The sequence below is a fragment of the Grampus griseus genome, assembly GCF_964374135.1.
Source record: "Grampus griseus genome assembly, chromosome: 21".
Taxonomy (NCBI): Eukaryota; Metazoa; Chordata; class Mammalia; order Artiodactyla; family Delphinidae; genus Grampus; species Grampus griseus.
The window spans coordinates 18,373,556-18,394,266 of NC_139015.1; the positions used below are offsets into that span (position 1 = coordinate 18,373,556).

Sequence of the window (20,711 nt, forward strand, 5' to 3'; positions counted from 1 at the left end):
ATATGTCATACGGAAGGTGTGGAGAGAGAAAGAAGGAAGGGAGAGAAAGAGATTTGTAAAGAGCAATTTGGTTTTCTAGAATGAGCCTAATCATTGAAAGACCTTAACATAAGAGTTCTTACAATATGAACTCCATTAGGTCAAATTCCCCAAAAATATTCTCAATTAATCTCTGTTAGTTTATGTTTCTTCCTTCATATCCCATTCCAGCCATTGCCTCCAGTCTCTTCCCCCAAGAGACATAGTCTTTCTAGAATGCTTACCTAGCCTCCATTATTGTATTGAGAATTACTCATATGCACAAGGGGAAGAAGCTACCTGCTAATATTCTATCTTTATTTCAGTAACTGGCTCAATTTGAACATTTTTTTTTTCAATATAATGTGATTGCTTTGATGTCCTCTTCTTTTATTGTGTCTCTTGTTTAACTGCACTGTCCTTTTCTCAGTAGCCCAGCTAGGCTTCAGCAGAGCAGAGTGTGCCTGAGCAGTGTTGTCTCCAGCTAACTTAGACAAATGCTGCTCATTCTTGACAGTTATGTGGTGTTTCAAGCTTTATATGATTCCATAAATGGGCACTAAAAACATATAGTATTCCATTAACACAGTACATGTGTTCCTTTGTAGTACGTGTAACTAATATGTCTTGTAAATTGAAATAGAGATTTAAATCAGCAGTGAATCCAGTGATTAGCACTGGTCCTGTTTAGGAGTTATCTCAGCTGACTTACAGCCTGATTCTCACAGAGCTAATGAGACGGAAGAAAAAAAAACATCAATACGATTCCAGCCAGGTCTTTTGCATTAGCAAAATTTGAAATTCCTTCAGTTATGTGCCGGAATTCAGATAGAGTAGAAAGACCCAACACGCCACTCCCCATGCCTCCACAACCTCGGAGGACCAAATGGCTTTTTTCAGAGAACCAGGTCCTGGCTTCCTGTTCTGCAGTACATGTAGTCTTACACTAATACAAGATTGTTTCTTTTGTTCCAATTCAAGCACTTTCCGAACATAGGTTATAGGTTCCAGCCTTTTTTTTGGCCGCACCTGGTGACTTGTGGGACCTTAGTCCCCTGACCAGGGATTGAACCCGGGCCCTCGGCAGTGAGTGCATGGAGTCCTAACCACTGGACCACCGGAGTATTCCCGGTTCACAACCTATCATTTGCTCCCTTAACCTGGCTTCTCTGGCCATGCATTGCCCTACAATGTGAGTCTCAAGACGAGATTCCCTAGAACAGCAGTTACTTGCTTGCACATGAAGTGTCCCAGAAATATCTCCCACTGTGGCTTAACCTACAGGTCCTGACCCTTTCCTGGGGTACTACAGTTATTTTCATCCCCTGCTTCACCTGAATTGTCACTCATATCCTGCTTAACCCACTGCGAAGTAAGAACTTTTAAGTTATAATAGATTTACTCAATATCATCTGAGGTTTAGTACAGTTTATTTTGACGCAACACATTCTCAGTCTTTTAATTATTCAGTCGCTGAACTATGGGTGTTCAGTGTCATCATGGTTAACTTTGCTAAGTCACTAATTTCCAGTGTAACCAAATGTCTACTACCCAGCTATTCTGCAGTCCTCAAATCTTGGGGGTCAGTTCTTTAATATTGAAATAAAATTGTTTGAGCACCAACCTCACATTCTAAGGCAATTCCAATGCCTCCTGTCTGAAGTAGATCGATGAAAATATGGAAAAATTATATTCCCCATGTCTCCTCATTCAAATCCCTGCCACGGCTGTGACAGTGGGTTTAGTAGGGTTTCTAGAAATTCAAGTGCTCCTGAAACCTCAGGATGTGACCTTATTTGGAAGTAGGGTCTTTGCAGATGTAGTTAGGCTAAGATGAGGTCATGTTGGATTCAGGTGGGCCCTAAAGCTAACAACTGGCGTTTTTATAAGAGGAGGCCACAGAGACATGGTGAAAAGCTGGAGACAGAGGCAGGGATTAGAGTGATTCGGTTACAAGCCAAAGAACACTGAGACTGGCCGGAGTCATGAGAACCTAAGACAAGGCAAGGAAGGATTTCTCCCCAGAGCCTTCAAAGAGAAAACAGCCCTGCGGACATCTTGATTTCAGACTTCTGATCTCCAGAACTGTGAGAATAAATTTCTGTTGTTTTAATTTGCTGCACAAATTGTGACCATTTAATATCGTAGCCCTAGGAAACTCACATGCCTATGCATCTGTGATCGCTCCTTTCCCTCCACGTCACTCATTCCAACACAGCACCACACCTCTCCTTTCATTTGAGGATGTTCCCTACCTCCACCTGGGGATCTAAGAGAATTTTACTGAAGACTTATTCATAACAGGAAAATGTGAGCAGAAGAGTCTACAACTTTCAAGTTGAACCTTAGACTTTACTGTGTCGAAATTCCTGGCTAGATTAGACTCCATATTTTCCTCACTGGCCACTCTCCTCGGTCTCTCCCCTGCCATCAAAATACTTTGCATATTCGTGCTCCACTGAAATCTTCTCCCTCTGGTTTCTCCTCTTTACCCTGTTTGTGGGCTTCCAGAATACTTGTTTTTTTTGACTGCTGGAGTAAGATTCAAAATCTGTTAAATTATTTTTCCAAGAAATTCAGCCTATTTCTCCAAACATCTGATATCCAGTGTAAAAAAATAATAATAATCAGTCAATCTAAGAAAGAAATGGAAACTTTTATTCGGGCCAAATTTGAGGATTATAACTCAGCAAGAGCATCTCAGGTCTGAGAACTGTTCCGCCCATTAGAAGTCAAGGCACAGTTATATAAGTTTTTTGAGGCAGAGGGCTGTACATCAAATGATGTATTATTGACAATTTACATAATCCAGATCTAAGGGTCATCGTGGTAAGTCATGTGATCCCGTACATGATCAAGAAGGAATGTTATCTTTGAAGGAGTTGTCTTGCTAATACTAGGAGAATGTTGTTCTTTATGGTTGAGCAGGTATTTCTGCTGATGGGGGAGGTCTGGTCGATGCATAAGTCAGATACACAATGCACAGTAGAAGAGAGAGTGGAATCCAAAGGGCAGAGAAAATTTTTTTATGTTTAAATTTTTCTTGTCTTGCCATAAAATGAGTTTTATTTCACACCAGGATGTGCCTTTCATAGTTAAATACCTCATTAAGCTAATTATCTTAAATTAAAAAATCAGTTCCCTTTCTAGAGGAATTTTGCCATATTGCAAGGACTTCTGGGTCAACTTGCAACCAGACTTTTTAAAAAAATGTTACATTTGAAACAAATATAATAATTACTATTGAGTAATAAATTTAACCCTAAATCCTAATTCCAATAAATGATACAAAAAAAAGAAAGCACGACCATGAGGTAAACAATATGATAATAATTGAAATGAAATGGCTACACTCCTCAAAAGTCATTTTACATTTTAACCTCAGTTCTTTACTTCCACTCAAGTAGCAGTGATGGACACAATGCAAAGACACCCCATAGTCCACATTCTTCCTGACTTCCCTTTTCAAATTAAAATTTTGTCTACTAGAGCTTGTTGCAAGAAAGAAAGTGGGGCACGAGAGGATGGTCACGTCCCAGGTCTCGCGTGAGTCCGTGGGACTACCACCAAGTGTGGGTTCTTGGCTTTGCGCAGGAAAGAATGCAAGAGCGAGCCATAGTAAAGTAAAAGGAGTTTTATTCAGGGAGATACACACTTCATAGACAGGGTATGGGGCATCTCAGAAGGCAAGAGTCCCCAAAATATGGGTGGTTAGTTTTTATAGGGCAATTTCATAGGCTAATGAGTGGGAGGATTATTCCAACTGTTTTGGGGACGGAGCGGAGATTTCCAGGAATTGGGTCATCGCCTACTTTTTGGCCTTTTATGGTTGGCCTCAGAACCGTCATGGTGCCTGTGGGTATGTCATTTAGTATGCTGATGGATTACAATGAGTGTATAATGAGGCTCAAGGTCTAGTAGAAGTCAACTTGTCCGCCATCTTGGACCTAGTTGTTCTAACCAGTTTGTTGTGTCTTCAATGGCTATGTCATTCTTTTAAGGGTTGTGCCCTGACCCCTTCCTGTCTCAAACATAGTAGATTCATAATAGTTTTGCCTAACTTTAAAGAAAAGACTTGTATATGAAGCATTTTTATAATTTATTTTGGGCTCATAGATGGCTCCGTCAGTGTCCCCATGAACATGGGACTTTAAATAAAATAGATTTCTTCTTTAAATAAAATAGATTTCAAATATAAAGAAAAGAAGGAAGAACATTTACAACAAATAGCTAATACATAGTCATGTACACACCACCCGCATTTTAGAGGTGTTGTCTTTTTACCATACGGACTACACATATTTCTCTTTTAAGAAATATCATGTTAACTAGCACAGATGAAGCCCCATTTATACCTGCCTCCCTTGCTTTTCCAGGTTAAACTTCTGTCATGGAGTTTACATGTGTCTTTCTATTCGTGTTTTTATATATTTACTACATATGTATGTTTGCATAAATGATAGATGGTATTATTTTCTGTGTTTTATATAAAGGACATTATACTATATCTCTCATTCTGAGCTTGTTCTTTCCCTCAATTTTATGAGTTTCAGCTTAACTTGAATCATAGATCCTTTAAAACAGTAAGGACATCAGTGACTATCTGGTCACCACTTATTTTAATTAAATTAATCTTAGTTTTAAAAATAATATAATTTCAGAAAATAAGAAAAAGATTTTATATTCAATTTCTGTCCCCTGTACAAAATTACTGTCAATATGCTTGGATACTTCCTTCTAATCTTTTTATATATCAATTTTTTTGGCATATTAAAATGAAACATTAATGTTAATATAGTCACTTAAATTTTATATTATCATTTTTCTCTATTTTCTGTATGATTCTTTTAACAGGAATGTTTAATGAGTCTAAAACTATCCATCTAATGTATACTATAATTAATTTAGCTATTCCTCTATTCCGAGATATTTAATATATGTGTTACTTCCTCCTTTAAAAATAAGCCTTCAATAAACAAAACAATAATAACTAGTGAACTTGTTAACTTTCACTATATTTGAAGTTATTTTCTCAGATTAGATTAGAAAACCTTTGTAAATTATCTACTCTATTATTTATTTTTTGTCTGGTATCTTATAAAAATATGAATGAGCTATTTGTGTAATAAATATTTTATATATTTTAATATTACACACAGGCTTTTAAAAATATATAGAAATTATCAGTACTCTACACTTTCCTCCAAATCTAGGGAATAAGAGTAAGATTTCCTTTAGAAAGTTAAACTGCAGTGAATCAGAGCAGAGATATGTCAAACCACCTAACTTGATGGAATATATTAACATATATAAAGAAAAATGTGTTAAGCAAAGAGCACTGGCCAAACCCAGAGGCAAAATCTCATAGCTATGTCTCATTGTAAATTAATAAATTAATTAAACGAACAATTCACTGATTGTGATTTGACTTCTTGTGCAGATTGCCCACAGAGAGAAAATGGCCTTGTCAAGTAGTTAAAAATATTCCCGTTTTTGAGGCAACTACCTTTCTGGTTGTAAGTTGAATTGACATTTAGTCCTGAGAGTCTGTTTAACATTAGTCTGCCACTAAGAGATAAATCCTCTAAACCTACAAATAATCAGGTTTTGGAATATGTGAGGTTTCTGATCAGACCCTGCCACCAGACCGGTCCACCTTGGAGGGCTCTTCGTGGACAGCCACATAGTTTTTTCCTATAATAGACTCACGTTTAAATCAACCTCTCCTTTGCAATTTCCTTTACTGCTTCTACACATAGAAACTATATTCTCTCTAGAGACTGGTGACATACTAAATTCTACTTCTTTCAGTGTTTGATATTTGAAGCATTTGCCAATTTAATCCACTGAGGTAATAGAGATGGCGTATCAAGAAGAGGTCAAAATTCATTCATTCACACCATAAACTCTTCATCAAGTGACTTCATCAAGTGATATTTGGTCAGGTATTGAAAAGATAACGGGAAGGACCTCAGTCTGGGAGAGAAAATTACCTGGTTCACGGTGCCTTGCAGGGCAGTAGTGCTATGCGAGCCTGAGAAGGGATACCAGTCCAAACTGGGGGCTGAGGGTGAAGAAATGGGAGGTGCCAGTGGTGGGGAGGGGAGGAAAGGGTGGGGGGGATTGAGGAACGAAAGCCCCAGAAATAAAGGAGAGCAAGGCTTATTTGGGAATGTGAGTAATTATATAATTGAACTAAAGGGAGCAAGGAGAGGGGATGGAGAGGTTTTCAAAGAGTTAAACTGGAGAAGTAAGTAGAGATTAATCATGACCTTATTTGTTCCAGGGGTCACACGGCAGGATTTTCCCTACTGAAATCCTCTATCATACTAGTCTTGTGTTTTCAATTATATCAGGGGTTGGCAAGCTTTTTCAGAAAAGGACCAGCTAGTAAATATTTTTGGTTTGCATGCCAGAAGGTCTCTGTCACACTATTCAACTCTTCTGTGTAGCCTGAAAGCAGCCCTACACAGTATGTAAACTAATGGGCATGGCTGCATTCCACCAAAACTTTATTTACAAAATAGACAGCAAGCTGAGATTGGCTTAAGGCCATAGTTTACTCATTACTGGTCTCCAAGAGTCTCTTCAAGGTTTATCATGTTTGGAAATAACAAAGGTCAAATACACTCACATCTGAAACCATAGGGTAGGTTTTGTCTATCTGTAAAATGTCATCCTACTTGGTTAAGATCTCCTCTTTGAGAAGGATAAGTATTAAATAGGAGAGTAGTTAAAAAATTAATAAGGTGATTAATATCAAGATAATATATTCATTCTAATGCTTTCTCCACAAAATGTAAACCTCAAAATTTTCAAAACTTGTAAAAGTAAAACCTTTACATTTGTACTTCATTTTAAAGAATGAACTATTTAACCTTCAAAATAACCTCAGAAATACTTGAATCTTGAGGGCAGGATACATGCTTTATTCAAATAATTTCTGAAACCAAGGAAAGTGCCTGGCACAGAGAAGTTGTGTTTAGATGCTTTAACTAAGAGCAAATACCATTTTCTCTTTTTAACAGTTGGAAAATTTGGTCCTAGAGAGATTGAATAGTTTAATAAGCTCACATAAACAGTGTCAGAGGAATAAGTAAAATCCAGATTATCTAACTCGTGGATTTTTAATTTCAGTTATACTCTACAGTCAGGGATATTAAAAGAACACCAGGCTAAACATATAGTATAATGAATATTCATAAGTACACGAAGATTATTAAAATGTCTGATGAACCGGGCTTACTGTCTTTGCTCAAAACTCACCTTCAACAGGGAAATGCCTCTCCCCTCCCCCCATTCCAGGAATGGCATGTGAATGTAACTGACCCTGTCTTTGGCCCAAGCTGTTTAGTCCCTAGATGGGCATCTCGCCCAAACTAGGTCATAGGAGGACTTCCTTGGATATTTTAGAACTGTCTCCGAGAAAGAGACTGTAAAATATAAATGTAGGACTTGTTAATAGACGTGTTCACTGGGGAACAAAGATGGCCAGCTTGCAATCAAAGGAAAGAATGAAGCAGCTTAACAGAGAGGCTCTTGGATAAAATTTGGAGAGAGAATCCTGAGCAGATTCAAGTGATGATTCAGCTGTTCCAGGTGACTAACTTAAACCGTGTATCTCAGATTGGGACTTGAACCCACAGTCTTTTAACTGATACCACACACCTGGTCTCAGAACTTAATGAAGCTCAGGTTCTTGATGTCTCATCGCAGAAAGAATTCACTGAGAGACCAAGTGATAGGTAAGAAGTGGATTTATTTAGAGAGAAATGCACTCCACAGACAGAGTGTGGGCCATCTCAGAAGGTGAGAAAAGCACCAAGGTACAGGGTCAGTTTTTATTGGGGGGGGGGTGTGATTTCTTAGGCTAATGAGTGGGAGGAGTATTCCAGCTATTTTGGGGAAGGGGTGGGGATTTCCAGGAACTGGGCCCCACCCACTTGTTGACCTTTTATGGTCAGCCTTGGAACTGCCATGGAGCCTGTGGGTGTGTCATTTAGCATGCTGATGTGTTACAGTGAGCATATACAGAACCTCAAGGTCCAGTGGAAGTCTCGTCCCCATCTCAGACCTAGTTGGTTCTAACCAGTTTATGTCATGTCCTATGGCTATGTCATTCTTTTAAAGGTTGTGTCCTCTATTTACAATAGCCAGGACATGGAACCAACCTAAATGTCCATCAACAGATGAATGCATAAAGAAGATGTGGCACATATATACAAGGGAATATTACTCAGCCATAAAAAGAAACGAAATTGAGTTATTTGTAGTGAGATGGATGGACCTACAGTCTGTCATACAGAGTAAAGTAAGTCAGAAAGAGAAAAATACTGTATGCTAATGCATATATATGGAATCTAAAAAAAAAAATGGTTCTGAAGAACCTAGGGGCAGGACAGGAATAAAGAGGTAGGCATAGAAAATGGACTTGAGGATACGGGGTGGGAGGGCGAAGCTGGGGCAAAGTGAGAGTAGCATCCACACATATACACTACCGAATGTAAAATAGTTGGCTGATGGGAAGTGGCAGCATAGCACAGGGAGATTTATTTTTGACTTATGTAAAATAATTGGGAGTGGCACTAGTTACTATTACATGACTGTAATGTTTTAAAACTACACAATCTATTCCTGGATTATTATTTCCTATTTTTTTAGGCATTTACAGTGAATGATTGGGTCACCCAGGTATTTTACTTAGTAATTGGAAGTTTGAATACTGCAATAGCAAATTATTTTCCTTTCTAAAAATGTTTTTAATGTTTGTAACTCATGTTTATTAAGTGAGGAAGGGCTTATGCACCTGGACATTATTACATTAATTCAGTATTTAGCACTGAATTATATTTTGGATGAATCAAGAAAATAATTATAATTGTAATACTACATGTTAATGTTTGCTTTTCATGTTTCTGAGTGGCTCAGTCAGGCTTGTAGGAAATTGTTTATTTTGTTTACATATTGTTGGATTACTGTTCCAACAAAATTTGCTCAAATTAGAAAACAAAAGTTACTATTTCTTTAGTTAACTGAGTTCTGAAAACCCATACACTAAAACTCCATTTTCACATTACAGAGATATTTCTGTTGTAAGAATTGCATCTTGCTTTTTTATATTATGGTGTTCTTCAAACTCATATTTGAAAAGATATATTTAAATAGAACTGTATTTATTCATTGGCTTTTCTAATTATTAGAGAATATTTTATTTAGCACTAAGTAAATTTTAAAAATTATTTTCTGTCTTTGCCTTTTTCTGTTCTTCAGCCAAATGATTTTTTAACAAATACTTACTAGAATAGTTCAGGCTGTTTAAAGAAATTTTCTAACTCTAAGTGAAATTTTTTGTGATACTATTTACACACTTTATCTGTTCTTAGGTTCAAAATGTGTATGTTGGTTTTAAAAATGAGAAAGAGACATTTCATATTTATGTAAATCACTGCACATGATCAAAGTTTTATAAAAGTTTACTGTATATATGGCAATTTTGATTACGTAGGCATTGCAGAACAAAGTTACTTTGTTGTAAACATGGTATATTTCTTCCCAAAGTTTACTGATTTAGCGATTTCTCAAAATAAACAAAACTTGTCTGATTTCTATCTCATTAATCCTTTTTCAAAACAAGAAAAACACTTTGGGACAAAATCCAGGGGGCTTATATCAAGGAATATCTTTGCTATTTCTGAATTGATTTTGTCATTATAGTTACCTTGTTTTTCTTGGTAAAGAACAGGACGTTTGGTCTATTTTTATGTTTATGATATTATAAAATATCTTCTCCTCAACCTCCTGTATCACGGAAAGTCACTGGATGTATGTTCCAGTTTGTGTGTTAGTGTGTCAAGAAAGCAATCACTTTGTTAAAATTTTTAAAAATAGTATGAAAAATCTCTATAACATTCACAGACTTGTAGCTGTAAAATTTTAAAGTCACTGGAACAAAATCATTGCAGTGTTTTCATAGATGTAACTTATAAAAAAGCAAGAGTAGATTTACTCTTCAGATCTGACCAATATGTACAATGTTTGCAATTAAACTCTTTACCAATAGGTGGTGCTAGAAAGTTTAATATTTATTCCAATAATTGAACTTGCTGGAAAAATGTGCTCAAATGCTTTTTTTTTTTTTAAAGCATAAAGCAATATGTACATATATGTAAAATTAAGCCCTGCTTGTTTCTGTGACAGCACCGTCTAAGACAGTTCGACTGGTTGGTGGTAGCGGCCCTCACGAAGGCAGAGTGGAAATTTTCCATGATGGCCAGTGGGGTACAGTGTGTGACGACCGCTGGGAATTGCGTGGAGGACAGGTCATCTGTAGGAGTTTGGGATACCAAGGTGCTCGAAATGTGCATAAGGGAGCTTATTTTGGACAAGGTAATTTTTTTTTTTTTAATGAAATGTAGGCATTCTCCAGTACATACAATCAAGTAGAGACAGGAACATGTAGAATAGGAAGCAGGATTCTTTTTTTAAGGCCTTTCCTAGAAAGTAGAAATGAAAAGATAGAGATTAAAAAAAAAGATGCTCTCAGACAACATTTAATGTCTAAATTTCGTTTAGACTCAATCAGTTAGTTGGACAATAGAGGAAAATATGGAAAATTCCTGGTAAAGCAGATGAACAGGAACCAGTGAATTTCAAGGCATGACTTTCTGGGAAACTCATTTACATATCTGGGTCTTGCGGGCAGCTGGGCAAGTCCACGTGCTCCCCCATTCTCTCTTCTGTGGAACTGGAGGGTGGGTGGTGGGTACCAGCTTCTGCATTTACTTCCCAAAGCTTAGTCCATGATGGAGCACCTCTATTCTGAAAGGACAGTGAAAAACCATGAAAGAGAAAGAGGCGATTTTACGGGTTCTCTATGCCTACTAATTGTGACTTCTCCTTTAAGGAACTTGATGAGAAATAAGAGAAGAGAAAGGTTACTTTCCCCTCTATTTGAGGTTGAATTGAATAATGTTTTTGCTGCATGTATATCTGCATATTTTCATCTGGATGACTCAGTAACTTGTTCTGTGAATGTATTGAAAGAGCTAGGAAGAAAATTTGCTGGGGACAAAATGTTTGAATGTTTACCCATGATATTTTTATTACCTCATTTTTTTTTCTAAATTGGCACCTAATAATAGGTTTTATGTATAATTAAACATATATAAGTGCTTCAATTCTGAAGGACAGATTAGAAAAAAATAGCCATATATAGGTAAACTAGAATTTTATAGTCAATATTTCCTCTTTATTTATTCTACTGTCCATATGTGATAGATAATTGGTATCTCTGAAGTTCATGTTGACCAAGAAAAAAAAAAAAAAGATTCGACCATCTTGATTTTGTGTTATTCTCCTAGATAGATATGGGCAATAGGAAATTCTATGCAAAATAATAGAGATAAAACAGCAGTATTACCAGATAATCTTGTGTATGATGATAAAATAGTGGAGTATGTCAAATTATCAGGTCAAAAGACTAAACAAGATAAGATAGACTTCTTAAATTCATAAAATAGATTGTTAAGTACTATTATGCTACAGTATTGAGTAATAACTATGTGTCAGGCATTGTGCTAAACAAGTAAATAGTATTAATAATAAGATAAGATAATAATAAGATCACAATTATATCCTTTATTCCTTTACGAAAAGAATTCATTTTATCAAATTTAAGAGGTGAATTTTAGCAGGGATCCAGGTTCTAAAGTCTTTAGAGACCAGAAACTTGATTTAATTTCATAAAGAGGCTAAGCACAAGACGGAAGAGAGTGATGATGTTGAAAGTTTCTGTACCAGGTTCAAGCCTCCGGCTGTCAGTTTTTACTTTGTGCCTTAGAGTTTTGAATAGAAGAAACAAAGGAAATAGAAAATATCCATAATTTGCCATCATCCAGTAGATCTTTGGAATTTCCAAATTTTCCATTTCTACTACACTTTCAGAACTTCTTCCCCATCTTGAAAAGTGTCAGACCAAAATCGTCTTTGCACCTGTAAAATTTACCTCCTAAATGAATTGTTTTAAACAGCAATTTTCCCCACAGAAGGGGAAAAGAAAAAAATCCCTAACTCTTAGTCACTAGAAAATCAAATGAATCAGTGAATTGTTTAGGAAGACTAAACTGCCAATCTGGGTTTCTGCAATGTTCTGTGAGGAAAAAATCCATTTCTATGGTAACTAAGATCCATAGCATGAAAGGCCATTTATTTAAAATACATAATTGTATAAAACATTTCAAATACAATCTGTGGTGGGAAAGTGAATAAGACGTTATACGCCAGCTCTGTTCTTTTTACGAATATGAAGCCTTGCCATAGATTTCAAAGCTGTTCTTCAATTGAGGTTCAAACCTAGATGGTAAACACACAATTGGAGACTATTATCTTAAGATTCCATTAACTTGCAGGCCTAGTCTCACAAGTAAAATATTCTTTTCCCCACAGCTTTTATTCATTCTTGCTTATACCTCTAGGGATTTCTAGTCTAAAGCACTGGTAAGAAAGGAATAAAATACATATTCTGAAGTACTGGCCAAAAAGAAGGAAGTTCATTATTTATATAAGAAACAATAGAGTTTAGTCTCCTGTGAAATGAGTCATTTGGCTATAGGGAGACGATTCTCTCAAGTTTTCTTCAGGTAACTGACTATTTCTCTAAGCTGAGCATCCATTGTCAGTGAGGCTTTGTATTCATGGTAGCTGGTGACCCTATACATTAAACTAGAGTTTTATTATAATAAAACAATGAGATATATCAGAATTTTGTTTTTCCTCTCACATTCTCAAATATCTACCAAACTGAACTGGAAAGACTAAAAGTTTTATAATATAAACTAAGGAGATAGGAGTTGAAACCTTAGCTCTGATACATCTCAGACTTTCAGTTTCCTTTCCAATAAAATGAGAATAATAATAACAACCCAGCAGATTTATTTTAATCTGAAATGAGCTGCGTATAGAAAGTGCCCATTACGAAGCCGGACTCATAGCATTGCTCAAGAGTGACAGAGATCACTGGTAGCAGCACTGCCAACTGTATAATTACAAGTTTATTTGCAATCCTTGTTGAATGGTAGAAAAGTCAGATCCATGTTATACTGTAGAGCGATACTCACGATGTTCCAAGGGTGGTAAAGTTGAATGTGGTTTTTCCCACAGTACAGAGGTGTGATTTAAGAAGCATTCTGTGTAACCTTCTCTTCTAATCTTCCCACTCTGCTCCACACACACCAGCTCTGTTTCAGCTCTCTGCATATTCAGTCCCCCAAAATTGAAGAATGATGATGAGAATTTTAAAATAATAAAGCAAGATGAGCTGGGAGAAAGAATAGAACTGAGGTGATTTGTTCTGGAGAAAAAGAATCTAAAAAATAAATTTCATGATCTGCTTCATTGTACATTGTATTTTAAGAAACAGGCTTGCATCGTAAACTGATGTTGGATTAGTCATGGTAAACCACCTTTTCATGTAAAGCTGTTTCAACGCCTCCTTTTTCCACTCCTCCACCTTAAATTTGCAGTTTTACTCAGGAGGAAAAGAAAAAGTAATTTTGAATGCAGAACAGAGACTGGAAAGGAAACTTAGAAATATGAGTGGAGGGGTAGAGAGAGGAGGAGGAATGCACTAGAGTTTTAATTATGTGTCATTCTTATAGGAAAGTAAGAAGAATCAGATTAATACTATATTTTGCATTATTATCAAAATTGAAACAAGAAGATAAAAGTAGAAACTTATCTCCTTTGTATCTCTCCTCCCATTAAGGAAAGAATACAATTTTCTGGACACAGTTTCCCCCTCTCCTTTTTTTTTCTTTCTTCTTCTCATTTTAAAATAGCAAACCTGGTTTACCAGAGATAATCCTTATTAGCTTTAAGAACAATGAGTTTTGCAGTTACAAAGAAAATGATTTATAGGAACAAAGCTTAAAGCACACTCCTTTAAATGGGTTCTTTCATCTGGTTGCACCATTTGCATAAAGTGGAATGTTCTTTCTTTTTCCTGTGTAGACAAAAAGGTTAAATTAAGGAAGCACTGAGAAGCTTCTGGTGCTTGCCATTGCACGGGGCAGGGAAGGGGGAGGGAGGCTCTGCTCTCCCTATGCAAGCTTTCCAATCTCTCATCCTGGTGGTCTCCCTGTAGCAAACTTGGATGAGCTTTGTCAAAGGACAGTGGTAGTCCGGGAGTTTGTTCCAGGCATATCTGAGCCTGTCAGCTGACGCAGGAAGTAAGAGCTGGATCTGGAGCAGCTATCTCATCTTCTCCTAAATTTAAAGGAGTTGGTGCTGAAGCTCTGAACTTAAAAGCAGAAACAAAAGAAAATTCTAAACATAAATGCTATCTTTTATTCATTACCCCCTTCACATTCCATAATCAATTTTCTGAGTGGAATTTTTAAAAAATTTCGAGAATAAACTGAAGGAGATCAAGAATATAACTCTGCATCTCTGAACTCTCCATTAGTGATTGGGAGTAAAAACAATCTCAAAGATGAATAAAATATATCAATAGGTCAGAACTCTAATTCTTATGTACTGCTCCCTGCGCACTGAAAGTTTTGAAACGTAAATGTTTAGATGTTGGGTATTATGGAACCTGATATAGAGCCGTTATAATAGGGTTCTTAACATGTCTGTTCTGTTACTTACAGTAACAAAGGCAATAAATACTAAGTATGGAATAATACTGTTTATCAGGTGTTTACTACATGATCTCATTCAGTGCTTACAGTGCCTGTGAGAAATAGATATTACAGCCCCACTTTTCATGTAAAATTAAGTAAAGCTGACAGAACTGTCACAAAACATGCCCCATTTACATAGCTATTGTGGCAGTTGTGGGGAGAGCACTCAACATCCATCCCTCACCCTGTCTCTTCACTAGGCAGACTGTCCTAAGTTCTTTAACCTTAAAAACTTCATTTCTAAAGAGTTTGCTTCTTCAGAATCTTAGGATCACAGAATTTTAAAGGGAAATGAAATCTTAGAGCTCTTTCGACCCCCCCACCTCTCTATTCTGCATATATATAATAAAACAGGGAAAATGAGTGGCTTCTCCAGAACCACAAAACTAGAATCCAGAACTATAGTGTAAGTTTACCCATTCTCTATTCTGATTTCCATTTCATTTTTTTTTCTTTTTTCATTTTTTTGCGGTACGTGGGCCTCTCACTGTTGTGGCCTCTCCTGTTGCGGAGCACAGGCTCCGGATGCGCAGGCTCAGCGGCCATGGCTCACGGGCCCAGCCGCTCCGCGGCATGTGGGATCTTCCCGGACCGGGGCACGAACCCGTGTCTCCTGCATCGGCAGACGGACTCTCAACCACTGCGCCACCAGGGAAGCACCCCCATTTCATTTTTAACATTGATCCAAAAACAAAAACCCAGAATGCTTTTCTCAAAGAAGAAACTGTTGACAAAGCACTTCCCAACTAGAAGTCTTAAAGTGATATAAATGCATGTCACACAGGCTTGACTGCATTTAATTAAAATTCATTCAGGGACTTTAACCATTAGTGATTTTTGCTTCCCCACTTATCCATTCAGGAGCTAATCTCAAATCTCATCGTGTCACTGTATATCTGGCTGATGTTTGAAATATGATTACTTTTTTAAATAAAAGCAGTGTTACCGAAGATTAAGGAAACTCAAATCCCTCAAAGAAATATCAATATTTGTCTTTTTAAAAGAGAGATTAAGAGGAAATGGTATCAGCTATCAAGCATACTCTTAAGCATCACAAACCAAGCTCATAAAATTCCAGAAGCCATGGACAACACGGTTATTGTTGTCTGCTTTTGGAAACACAAAATTGGTCAATCTGTCTTCCTTATGCAGCCTTCAAATTGTAAAGGGAATTGTAGATATGTAGATGGTTAGGTAGATAGATAAATAGATGATAAACAGGACTAGAGAATAAAAACATTTCTAAAATATATACATCGATTTTGCATAGGTTTCCACTAGTAGAAACGATAACTCAGAGGCAAAAAATAACAATGACAGCAGCAAGAAAAAATATCCTTGAGTAACAGTTATTACCTAAAGAAATAAAAACATCTCTTTTTTAATCTTTGAGGTGCACATGAAGATTAAATTTTAGGCATTTTATGCTGCCTTGGCATTAATTTTTAATGCAGAAAACAATTTGGAAGGAGATGGGACATGAGTATTAAATAATTTTTTCCTTAGGCTTGATAGTCCCAAATATATTAATATAAAAATAAAACAGCATATCCTTGAAAATTATTTTTATAACTATCTGGGCTTCTTTGTAGTCAATGAATAGCTCTAAGTTTTAAATGTCATCATGTTCTGTTGCTTGGCTCTATTCTCTCTGTTGTTTTGAGAAAGTCATGCATCCTTTCTGAGTCTCAGTTTATTTACCTGTGAAATGGAAATAATTGCCAATATTTTACAAAGTTATTAGAAGTAAATTTTTAAAATTATATGTGAAAAGACCTAGCATGTTCACTGTGTCTGAATCTTTTCCACATAGCATAAGACCAGAGTTACTGAATAATACAATATGTTTATCACATCCATATGTTCTTGGTGAGAAAAGCACTGAAATATGAGTTAGGGGTTCTAAATACAAGAATCAGCTTTGCCACTAATTACACATGTGACCTCAGTTGCTGCATTTACCTAAAACAGAAGCCTTCACTAGAAGGTCAGTCCAAGAGAGAATGGATTCTGATTTTTGTTCACTCACATAGGCACTCAAAAGAGATTTGTTAAATGACCAAATCTAATAATGCAGGGGATTGCAGTAAATCTTTGATTAAAGGCACTGACATTAGGCAGACCCATGGTGGGAATACTGGCTCCATTAGGCATTAGCTATGTGACCTTGGGTGGAGTTACTTTTTCTCTCTGATTTTCACTTTCCTCAACAGTAAAACGACATTATAATAGCATTTATTAACTTTTTAAGGTTGCTTGAGAATTCAGTGAGATAACAACTCAAAAGTACTTTGAATATTTTCTGCCCAGTAAATTCTTAAAAAAGTGGGCTTAAATGTTCATTGTTATTACTACAGCTTTGGTATTCTAATATTCATGGTTTCCTCTACTATGGTTTCTAAAAACTTGTGCTCACATGTCAGCACATTGACTGAAAAATATCTATCTTGTGCTTCCCCTATGGGGATGCCCTCTGGATACTTCAGACATTGAGAGGATTGTCACCCTTAATTCTCTTTTCCTGGATTGTAAAAATTCCGCACTGCTGAGACATAAATCTGGTGACTAGATCTACAAAATGTAGAGTGAAAGCATCACTGTCCCCTGGGTACAGAAACCATGGAACCATACTGTTCTCATGCTCCCAAACACAACAGAACCATGGCTTTCACCAAAAGTTTTATTTATGTTTATTTATACAATTTATAAATGTTCATAAATGCAATAAATATAATACATAAATGTCCCACTGTTTTGGTTCCTTTACATGTTAAAATGGAAGTAGTTTTATTATTTGTGCAATTGTTATTGTTTGCCTATGTTTTTTGATGAAGGTTTTACTTATTTATTTATTTATTTAGCTGTGTTGGGTCTTCATTGCTGTGCGCAGGCTTTCTCTAGTTGTGGTGAGTAGGGACTGCTCTTCATTGTGGTACACAGGCTTCTCACTGCGGTGGCTTCTCTTGTTGTGGAGCACAGGCTCTAGGCATGCAGGCTAAAGTAGTTGTGGCACATGGGCTCAGTAGTTGTGATTCGTGGGCTCTAGAGTGCAGAGTCAGTAGGTGTGGCACACAGGCTTAGTTGCTCTGCAGCATGTGGGATTTTCCCGGACCAGGGCTCAAACCCATGTCTCCTGCATTGGCAGGTGGATTCTTAACCATGGAGCCACCAGGGAAGTCCTTGCCCATGTTTTTTGAATAGCCCTTTGGAGCAACTTCCAAAAAGTTCAGATAGACTTTATATATTTAAAATAAACACACATTCACAAACATGCTCATACATACAAACACAAACAGAAAAGGGACCATGATATGCCTAGTAAGAGCAATTTGGAAGCCAAAAAGTATTCCTGGCAAGGTTTCTGACTTTGAGATCATATTCTCCTAATCTTTTCCTTTTTATCTGCCTTAAAATTTCAAGTTGAAAAGTCTTAATACTCTTATAAAAACATTTCAGAAAACACTTGAGCTGTCCAAGTTACTACTCTTATAATTGGTCAGCCCAGGAAAACCTTTGCTTGTCTAATAGAAACATTGTTTGGATTCTATTGATTTAATTACTATTATATGAAATGAAACCTACAATATTTCCAGTTACCTTGATAATGTAAACCTAAATATAACTTGTCTTGTATTTGGATATTTCTGGTGAAGGTACAAATTATTCAAAAACTAAGTGAATGAACCTATTTATTTTCTATGTGGAAATCAAAATTTCCTAGTTCTAAGGGTAAATAAAAACATGTCTTCACAGAAAATATCTATATAAACATCCTATTAACTGTTCTTTTAGATTATAGATTTTTTCTTCTTCAATCCAGCTTCCACATTTCTGCCAAACATACAATTCTAAAATATAGAATTGATGATATTTCTTTTGGTGACTCACAACATAAAATTCAAAAATGTTTATAGCATGGTCCCAGCTCTCTATCCAACCTTCCCAAAGAGTCCTCCTCCCCTCATTAATATACTTTGTGTTTTAGATGCCAGGAGACCATTAACTGTTCTAATACATCAAGCATTTTCATGCTGCCCCCACTATATGGAATGACTTCTTTTCCATACGCAGAAAACCTCCATTTTTTAGGGTTCAGTCAAATGTTATCCACATTGTGATTACAAAATTTCCAATATCTTGGAAATTTATTCATATATTATAGGCACATACTGCTATACAATTATGCACATTATTAACCATGCACATGTTGTTAATTTTTATTTCTTGAACTGACATAATATTTGAAAAATCAGTTAAGAGTAATGTAATTATATGTGCCATTATTTATGCCTCTGTGAAAAACAAGTGTTCATTTAACTTTTAGAACTACACAAAGGTATGTTTCTAAGTCTTGAAGACATTTCCAAATATGCTTTATATAGCTCTTGTGACTGAAAGAGAACCTTTTAACATATTGATTCAAATGGAAAAAATGCATTGTTGATTATGCTTACAGTATTAAGATATTTACTTACCATCCACCAGTTTTGCAAAGGTGTTTATTGAAATTTTGCTGCTAAATCATCAGTTTCTTGACAACATGAAATGTTCTTGAAAATTCATTAGGAGGTTTGCAATATTATATGTTTAACAAAACCCAATGAAATCATTCATTTAGAAGTTTTTCAAAGGTTCTGCTCCCAAATGTCTTAAGTATAAAAGAACAAACTTTTATAGTGATACACTTAAAAAATCTTTAGAGAATATCAGAAAAACATTTCCAAACATTCATTTTAAAGTTATCTTTTCCTGCCATGAATTCTTTTCAGAAAAACAGTTGTTTTCTTATTCATTGATAAAATAATGTCCTTATCTTGAAAGTGGTGGTTACGTTCATTTAGTTAATTGTCTTCTAGGTAGCCTATGCTGACAGGTCATTTTTCCTTCTAATGTGTCTGAGGAAGAATTCGGACAAAAAGAATAAGTGTTAGCTGTGCCATTTTCTTGTTGTTTGCTTGTGTTTGCACTTAATAATCTATGGTGTTCTTGCAGGATATTTTATAAGCCCTTTGCTGATCATATTACTCTTGGTTTAATTAAAAATAGATAACATGTCTGGTAAACCAGACACATGCAAACTGAAATACACTGGAACCTAAGAAAAGAACTCCAGGATTGCTTATGTTCTAGATATGCCTTGTACAGATACATATAGATCATTAAATCATTGTATGTATCTATTATTATTAAAGTTTATTTCCTTCCTTATTTTTAAAAATCAAACTATTAAATCATTAGAGGAAACCAATAGTTCTTCAATCTACGATTTCATAGAACTCTGTATGCACCTTTGTTACACCTCTTATTACTTAGTATTTTAGTTGGTTACACAGTGACAGAAACTAAAATTTTCTGGGGCAGGGGGTTAATTTTTGAATCTTAATAAAGAGCACAGAACTTGTATATGGATAATGATCAACACATTTTTTTTTGTTAAATTGGTGAATAAATTAATGGCTCTTTCCCACTCAAACATAACCACTAAACTATACTTATTAATACAGTTGTATCTGATTTTTGCAGGTACTGGTCCAATATGGCTGAATGAAGTATTTTGTTTTGGGAGAGAATCATCTATTGAAGAGTGTAAAATTAGACAATGGGGTGTGAGAGTCTGTTCACATGCTGAAGATGCCGGGGTCACTTGCAATACATAATGCACCATATTTTCATTCACATTTATGAAATTGCTGCAAAATGATTTTTATTACTTTGCTTCATTAAAATCAGCTTAATGAATATTTAAGAGATTAAGAATTTTGTCCACGGAAAAGGAATATTTAAAAATCAGTGGATAAACATATAAAATACCTTCATAATTACTATATGTCTATATCTGAACCATTCTAACTTCTCTAAGTTTTCAAATGGAATTTTCTAATATAATGACTTATGTATTGAATATATTGAAGTTTAAAACTTCTAGATTACAAATGCCAGTGATAATGGAAACACATCCCCATCACTGGCTACAATTTATATCTTCACAAGATTACAATTTTAGTCTCCTTT

General features: G+C 35.8%; 1 protein-coding gene across 1 annotated transcript in view; it reads left to right on the forward strand.

The window, feature by feature from the left end:
• Positions 1-20,368, forward strand: part of MSR1 (macrophage scavenger receptor 1) — a 67,929-nt gene extending 47,561 nt beyond the window's left edge. The window contains exons 9-10 of the mRNA XM_082680464.1: positions 10,216-10,404; positions 20,223-20,368. Coding sequence (XP_082536590.1) covers positions 10,216-10,404; positions 20,223-20,356 — 323 coding nt within the window. The 3' untranslated portion in view covers positions 20,357-20,368. The remainder of the gene's footprint in view (positions 1-10,215; positions 10,405-20,222) is intronic.
• The last annotated feature ends 343 nt before the right edge of the window (positions 20,369-20,711 follow it).